We start from the raw sequence: 8,962 nt of genomic DNA on the forward strand, positions 1-8,962 counted from the left end.
GTTTGCTAACTCTTCTGCCATTTTCCTTGTCATTATTGCATCCTCACCAGGCGTGCTGTTGCTGTGGTCCCCTTCTTCTTTGTTCTGGCACATCTTCCCTGACAGGTATATATTCACTTACATAACTACTTATAAATGGATTGACTTACATAACTACTTAAGGGTTTGGATTGCTTTCTACAACTGTCTTATTCTGACATTATGTGTGTGTATATATATACATAAAGAAAACATTGTATAGATATATGTATATATAGACAAACGTACTTACCCATATAATAAGATGTATATGTGGCATTCCCAAATATATGTATATATATATACACACACATACACACACACACACATATAAGGGGAAATATATATATATATACATGTATGTATGTATGTATATGCAAATATATGTAAATATAAACAAAGCTACCTACCCATATATGATCACATGTATATATATATATATATATATACACACACACACATGTATAGGTATGTTTACATATAATGTATGTGCTTAGGGCACCAATTTTTTGAAACATTTTTGTTAGGAATTGCAAAAACTGTTAGTGCATTGAAAATCCTGCAAAAAATTGTCCAAGAAACGATTAATTATTGTGTGCTCTTATGACTTATGTGAGAATAATCTTATATGTGTGTATGTGTGTGTGATAGTGATATTGTATACATATTGTTCCTAAATATGTCGAGTTTTATATAGTAATGTATATAATACTTTTTTTTGAGAACTCTTTTGGGAAATATGTATATAATCATTCTAAATAAACATATATATAAACAAACATTGTACGGTGAATTCATATGATGACATATGCATTCATTCGTAACTACACACTAATGATGTGTAATGTATACTGAGGTTTAAATTGTATGGCTCTTTCAGTTCTGAAAGTCTTTGCTGTGTGGGTTCTGAAAAAGAAAGCCTGCGAGGTGAACAAGTTTTGCTGACCATGTTTGCATTTTCCTACTCCATATTGCATCCTTACCAAGCGAGTTTACAAACACCCTAATTCTTTGTTGTGGCACGTCTCCCCTAAAAGGCCAATGTTTGTGTTCAAACGAATCAAGTGTGTACACCTATAATTAGGATAGCATCATAGTGCATCTGTAAAAGAGTAATTACTATTGCATTAACATAACCCCCTATCTTCTGCATGATAACCACAATTAATTGTCCTTATCCAGGTCTGCCATGGGTCGTCACTGCTTCTACGTTTACTATGATGGGGAACAGTATTTCCATGACTTGCATGGGCTGTCCTATAAAGGCGAGTCTGTGAAGCAGAAGTTCATTGAGTTGAAATGGGGAACACACTTGAGAAAAATGCACCGGAAGATAATGGAAGCTCTACGGTTGGACAAGGAGTCACATAAGATATCCATTGTGTACCGTGCCCCCCAGATACTTGTGAGTACTCAGGTTGTCTACAACTCAAATCCGTTGGGTTGCGATGCTGACGTGGACATGATGTGGGCAGTGATTAAGCGGACCCCCCAGTTCATAGCGTCTGACTTGTATGTAACTATTGAGGCTGTTGGGTTCCATGGTAGTGCAAGTTCACAGCATGCCAGTGGGGTGGAAGAGCCACACTCATTGTCGGTTGACGTGCATCCTCCCTTTGCCTATGCCACGCCTTTCCCCTACAATAATCAACCATGTGCAATAGATCATTTGGACAACACCGAAGTGGTGGGCGCCACCAATACACATGATGTGGGAGGGTCTACTCACACATATGAGCATGTCCAAGCTGATATGGACGGGGGAATTGATATTGATGCCAGCCGAGATGTGTATGAAGAGTTCATTGATACAGATGGACCAGTGGACGACGCGGAGGTCTTAGATGTACCACTGATTGAAAATAACGAGGAAGATTGCCTTACAACAGTTCCTATCCCAGAATGGTTCACATCAAACACATGGGACAATATTAATGACCCATCACCTGCATTGGGTACAGGACATCTTACAAGTTGGCATAAAGATGACCACCCAGCAAGGGGGATGCTATTCAAGAATAAAGCCTCTGTTCAATATGTGTTGACCCTCTACTCTGTGGAGCATAACAAGCAATACAAGGTCATCAAGTCTGACACCAATAGGCTGGTAGTGCGGTGTAAGAATGAGGCATGTCTGTGGTCAATTCGGGCCAATTGCAGCAAGAAGCACGGGATGTGGGTTATCAGTACATGTAAGGGTCCCCATAGTTGCTCATCCCTCCAGCTACCAACTGATGGGCGGATGATGGATTCAAAGTTCATCTCCATTGCACTTGAGAAGTATGTACGGGAAGACCTAACCCGAAAGGTAAGGGACTTGCGTAGTATGTTGCATGCAAGGCATGGGCATGATGTAACTATGTACAAGGTTTGGGAAGCCAAACAGAAGGCAGTTGCACGTATTTACGGGGATTTTGACGAGTCGTACGCAGAATTGCCACGATTTCTAGCTGCATTGTCTGATGCAGATCCGGATACTGTGACCACACTAAAGTGTGACCCCAATGTCCCGGGGACTTGTATATTCAACTCCGCGTTTTGGGCTTTCGGTCCGTGTATTAGAGGGTTTAGGCATTGCAGGCCGGTGATAAGCATAGATGCAACGCACCTTTATGGCAAGTACAAAGGAAAGCTGTTGATAGCAATGGCAACAGATGGTAACAACGAGGTTTATCCACTCGCATTTGCCGTTGTCGAAAGCGAGAGCACGGAGACATGGGGATGGTTCTTGGCATGCCTGTTGACCTATGTTACAGACCGCACCAATTTGTGTATAATATCCGACAGGCATCGTGGGATACAATCATGCTTCGATGACACCACTAGGGGCTACTTGCAACCGCCCTTAACCCATCACCGGTATTGCCTCCGCCATTTAGTAAGCAATGTTAACACTAACTTCAATAGTGTGGCCTTGAAGAACTTGGTATGGAACGCAGCAACTGCGAATCAAGTTAGGAAGTTTGAGAACACCATGGATTGCATCAAGAATGTCAACCCGGCTGCGTACGACTATCTTAAGGAGGTAAATCAAGAAAAGTGGACACTTGTACACGACCATGGGCACCGATATGGGGCAATGACAACCAACCTGTCAGAGTGCTTCAATGGGGTACTTAAGGGCGCACGTAGCTTGCCCATAACTGCAATGGTGAAGTTTACATTTTACAAGGTGAACTCATACTTTGACGAACGTCGAAACAAAACCCTAGAGAAGTTGGAAGAGGGGCAAGTGTGGTGCAAATATGCCTATGACAAGTTCGAGGAAAATCAAGAGAAGGCGAAGCTCCATATTGTTAGAAGGATGAGTGCGCAACAACGGTTATATACAGTGGAGACACAGTCTTCACTGTTGAACACTGGCGGGGGAGATCACACCCATAGGGTTTCCCTCATAGACATGACATGCACGTGCGGCAAATGGGAAGCAAACAAGATCCCTTGTTCCCACTTGATAGCAGTTTGTGCCAAACACAACCATGATGCCACTGAGTATATGGATCATTTCTACCGCCTTGAAGAACGCTATCACAGCTATGAGCCTATATTCCAACCACTAAAAGATAGGTTAGAATGGCCGGAGCCAGCAGAAAGGAGAACCGTAATGCCAAACCAGCGGTTGATCCGTGAAAAAGGTCGGCCCAAGTCCACGAGAATCCGCAATGAGATGGATGACGAGGATAGGGAGTTGCCAACCTCATTGTGGATTGAGAATGGACCAAAGTTGAAGTGTGGGTTGTGTCGCCAAGAGGGTCATAACCGTCGTACATGTCCAACTCGAAATGTGGCTTCAACAAGCCATGGTGCTATGTAGCAGGTAAGAATTACAAATCTTAGTAACAAGGGGGTATCATAAGTTATTCTTCTTTACATGTTTAGATATTACATTATATGAGTTATAATTAAGATGTGGGCAGTAATTTGTAGTATTCTTTCAATCTTATTGTTTGTGGTGTACATATTCTAGTATTCATGAGGTCTCTATTTCCCTAACTGTATATGTTTTGCTGCAGATTTGTATTCAATCCGCAAGGTGTAACTGTAGATGCTCCTCATTTAAGCAGGCAAGCTTGAATGCTCTTCTATATTTGTCAATTCAATTTATTGATTACCATGGGTTGTATACTAATTTCTGTGTTGGCTACTCCTCAGAAAGGAGGCAACTTCTGAAAAGAACAAAAAGAAGGTGTCACTCAAATGCTATGACTCCATGTTTGCCTAAAACCATTGTTGGCGGATGCTGTCCAAGTTTCAACTTACAATTGCTATGACTGTTTAAAATGCAGAAATGGAACTTTTTATTTTTGTACATCAACTGATTAAAGCTTTAGAGGCTCTTTACTTACAAATAAGCTTGTATATATGGATGATTTTTTCATTCGCGTAATGCAAATGGGGGAATGTTACTGATGGATGTGGTTGGTTATGATTTGTATGGATGACTTGTTGTTCACAGCATGGTTGTCAGCAGGTCCACTTTAACCATGAATAAGCACGTTACTGAATGCGTGTGAACAGTGCAAGTAGCAAGCAAAACTACAAGTAGAAAGGTTATACTAAATGAAACTCGATTTTCTAGATAACAAGTTACGTTGCAGTCCATTTTCAACCCCCTACGACTGTATCCACTCTCAATTGTCAAGTATCTGAGTTACTCGATTTCTAGATATCCGAGTTACCTTCAACATACCTCGATTTATAGGGTACCGAGTTACGTTGGAGATTCCTCTTAGACTGTATCTGGACCAGTCCAAATATCTGGGCTGGTGTAGGAAGCCCAGTCAACTTAACTCGATTTCATCTTTACCGAGTTATGTTGAGAGTAACTCGATATATATAGAATCGAGATACGTTGAAGACCGTTGTCTCCACTTAGATTCCTCTTGGACTGCCTCTGGCACCAGTCCAAATATCTGGGCTGGAAGCCCAGTGAACTTAACTCGATTTCATCCTTACCGAGTTATGTCGAGAGTAACTCGATATATATAGAATCGAGATACGTTGAAGACCGTTGTCTCCACTTAGATTCCTCTTGGACTGCCTCTGGACCAGTCCAACTATCTGGGCTGGCTCAGGAAGCCCAGTCAACTTAACTCGATTTCGTCGTAACCGAGTTATGTTGAGAGTAACTCGATCTATATAGCATCGAGATACGTTGAAGGCCGTTGTCTCCACTTAGATTCCTCTTGGACTGCCTCTGGACCAGTCCAACTATCTGGGCTGGCTCAGGAAGCCCAGTCAACTTAACTCGATTTCGTCGTAACCGAGTTATGTTGAGAGTAACTCGATCTATATAGCATCGAGATACGTTGAAGGCCGTTGTCTCCACTTAGATTCCTCTTGGACTGCCTCTGGACCAGTCCAACTATCTGGGCTGGCTCAGGAAGCCCAGTCAACGTAACTCGATTTAGTGGTTACCGAGTTCTGTTGAGAGGAACTCGATATATTTAGAATCGAGATACGTTGAAGACCGTTGTCTACAATTGTTGCCGAGTTATTCCCAATTTCCCATGTAACTTAACTCGATTTCTTTATAAGCGAGTTAGTCCCATATAACTCGATTTCTTGGATATCGAGTAATTCTACTTTAACCTGATGTTCAGGATATCGAGTTACTTCAAATGGAGAGTAACTCGATCTATATAGCATCGAGATACGTTGAAGGCCGTTGTCTCCACTTAGATTCCTCTTGGACTGCCTCTGGACCAGTCCAACTATCTGGGCTGGCTCAGGAAGCCCAGTCAACGTAACTCGATTTAGTGGTTACCGAGTTCTGTTGAGAGGAACTCGATATATTTAGAATCGAGATACGTTGAAGACCGTTGTCTACAATTGTTGCCGAGTTATTCCCAATTTCCCATGTAACTTAACTCGATTTCTTTATAAGCGAGTTAGTCCCATATAACTCGATTTCTTGGATATCGAGTAATTCTACTTTAACCTGATGTTCAGGATATCGAGTTACTTCAAATGGACTTCCAAACCACCACACACAACATGGATTCCTCTGAGATACACTGCGCACAGCATGGACTCCTTTTAGTCCCAGTACACATAACTCGATTTCTAAATAGTCGGGTTATGTGTATGACCAACCCACTATTTAGTGCTCAAACGTACGAAGCAGCAACTGTTCAACTTCTTCTCAGCGAAAGTTTGGAGAACCAGAACAATGGCTTCTCAATGGCGGAGAGACAACGACGATGGTCCTGCTGATCGGTCCCCACACTTTTTCAAGATTATTCTGCAGAATGCTGTTCAGGAAGGAAAGCTTGTAAGTATGCTCAAATTTATAAATTCTATCATTGTCTGAAAATCATATGCTAATACACTTCGAACACTTCATCTTCTTTATTTGTGATTGTTGAAATATGTACATTTGTTACATGTAGTCAGAAAAACTTTCATTTTGCAATACGTAGGTTACACTTTAAGAAGAACACAGTCACATAACAGAGTACTTTTGCATCGTACAAGTAGATATGAACAAAAAATGGAACAGGGATATAAGCGCATGGTAGAGATTGAGGAAAAATATGAAGGAAATTCACAGTTTAATATATATTCTTTTGCAGTGGACCTGTCAAATGTACAACATTTCCCCAAAATTTTTTACATTTCAACAACAACAGAGAAATGTAAAAGTGTAGAGGTTGATGGTTATTTTGGTTATAAGATTAGGTTGTATAAATTGGTTTCAAAATTCATAAGAGTTGTTACTGTTATAGCTATTAAATATAACGTCAATGTTGCAGGATTACATTTTATTTTGTTTGATTTTCTTTTCTTTTTTGTGTGGGGGTGGGGGGCTGTAACTAAGAAGTATAAGAGGGTCATTCAAACTTTTATTTTCTAGCATTGTGTATAAGGATTGATTGCATGTGTTTATTTCCCTAGCCTGCATTTATGTTATGGAGATTCTTTTTACAGCGGATTCCAGATAAGTTCGTGCAGAAATTTGGAGTGGACCTGTCAGATATGGCCTTTCTCACTATTCCAAATGGTAGAAAATGGAAAGTCAAGTTGGCACAACATGCTGGGGGGGTTTGGTTTCAAAATGGTTGGTCCGAATTTGCAAGCTCTCATGGTGTAGCCGTGGGGCACTTGCTGGTTTTCAAATATGAAGGAAATTCACAGTTTCATGTACTCATATTTGATGCCACTGCAACAGAAATAGACTATACTTTAGACGACGAACAACATGTACATCATAGGATCGAAGATGATGAGAGTGATGACAGCTCTGTTGAAATCATCAAACACTTTTATAGGGGAGAGGGTTCAGGTTTGAATGTTACACTTTTGTAAGCAACTGCTTGATTTGTTTAGCTTCTGCTCTATTAATTTTATGTGCATGACTTCGTATTTTCAACTTCTTTCAGGATCAGCCCATCCTAAGAAAGACGGTGGTGTAGCTAAAAATCTTGTTATAGCCAATGCTTTTAAATCAGAAAATCCCCTTTTCACTGTTACCATGCGTCCATCCTACATTAATGGCAAGGATCGTGCGGTAAGCTTTTAGCTTCAGTAAAATGGAATATTTTTGTAATTTAGAAATGCAACTCCCATTAACTGTCATTTTTCATAGATCAATTAGAAAGATTGTCACACTAGATACTTGTGGCTGGACATTTTGTTGGTAATGATTTGTTCTTATTTGTGTTTTTAGGTGAAAAGATGTAGATCAATTAGATACTTGTTGCTGGAATATATTTGTTAAATATCTATTATTGTTCCTTGTACAGAGTTTACCCCAACACATTATCAACTACTTACCAAGAGACGGGTTTACCAAGGACTACACCAAAGCAAGTATACTCCCTGTCAAGCTCCAGATTGTGGACCGATTATGGCCTGTGAAGCTATACATTTATGAACGAAGTGGGGGTTCATCATGTGTCGTATCAGCTGGTTGGTCTGCGTTTGTGAGGGAAAATAGTTTGCAAGTAGGAGATGTTTGCGTATTTGAGCTGATTATGAGGGACGGTGTTGTGTTAAACGTCCACATTTTCAAGTGCCAAGACTAAGTGGTTAGGGTGGATGCAAAGTGATGATAATATTATGTGATGTTTAGAGTGTGTTTACTTTGCAACTTTACTATTCATCCCTATTTTGTTCATCCCAGTTTGCAAGTTTATTGATTGGGTACTTTTGTGATGTTTAGAGTTTCACTCTTGGGAAATTTTTAATTACTATGATGAACTTTCATATGTATTTTAAAATGAATGTGATGCTGTATTTTTTTCTACGGTTTTGTTTGGATTTTGGCCTTTTTTGCATGGCGACTCTTGGATTTTATTTTAGGGGGGTCAACATTGTTATTGCTATAGGATTTTGTTCTTTTCAGATGACATTGTTGTATGTTTTGTATATATTGTAACACTTTAATACAATAACACCATGTGCAATAATTTGTAGTCATTATTATAGATGTTTGCAAATTTAGATGTTTATAAAATAAGTGAGAAGTTAATCCATCAATTGTGTCAATCAATATAATGTGGCAACTTGAAAAGCTTGAAAGCTAAATTTTCAAAATTTCACTTGGTAGCAATTTTTCAAATGTTATAGATGAAGTTGGAGGAACGTTACTTCAGTTACAACTCCTGGAGTAACGCCCTCATTAATGCTGCCCTCAGCCACGCAGCTGGATTGGGCTTCAGTGTCTGCAATTATTGAGGATTTAGTGCTGCCAAAGTCCACGCCAATTAGCAATAAGTCCAACTCAATTAATACACCTTCTATTTCGGTGGAGGTATTACAGGAGGATACGTTTTTGGCAAATATAAATAATAATGAAGAGTTATTATTGGCAAGAATTGTTACACCCAATTTGGAGTCTACCAGCCAGCTAGCATGTACAATTGGAGTTAATCCAATTAATGCCTTGAAAAAATATTCCAAGGGAAATCAATTTCAAGTGGCGGCAATAGTGGTAATTCGG

General features: G+C 39.9%; 2 protein-coding genes across 2 annotated transcripts; both read left to right on the forward strand.

Annotated features, from left to right (window-relative positions):
- The first annotated feature begins 1,207 nt into the window (after window positions 1-1,207).
- Window positions 1,208-4,097, forward strand: LOC126699772 (uncharacterized). The gene is made up of 2 exons (XM_050397742.1): window positions 1,208-3,835; window positions 4,032-4,097. The coding sequence occupies exon 1, from the start codon at window positions 1,208-1,210 to the stop codon at window positions 3,830-3,832; it is 2,625 nt and encodes an 874-aa protein (XP_050253699.1). The 3' UTR covers window positions 3,833-3,835; window positions 4,032-4,097.
- Window positions 4,098-6,190: 2,093 nt separating this feature from the next.
- LOC126699776 (B3 domain-containing protein At4g01580-like) lies at window positions 6,191-8,045 on the forward strand. The gene is made up of 4 exons (XM_050397747.1): window positions 6,191-6,292; window positions 6,949-7,303; window positions 7,401-7,528; window positions 7,764-8,045. The coding sequence occupies exons 1-4, from the start codon at window positions 6,191-6,193 to the stop codon at window positions 8,043-8,045; spliced, it is 867 nt and encodes a 288-aa protein (XP_050253704.1).
- The last annotated feature ends 917 nt before the right edge of the window (window positions 8,046-8,962 follow it).

The sequence above is a fragment of the Quercus robur genome, chromosome 9 (genome assembly GCF_932294415.1).
Source record: "Quercus robur chromosome 9, dhQueRobu3.1, whole genome shotgun sequence".
In the NCBI taxonomy this organism is placed as follows: Eukaryota; Viridiplantae; Streptophyta; class Magnoliopsida; order Fagales; family Fagaceae; genus Quercus; species Quercus robur.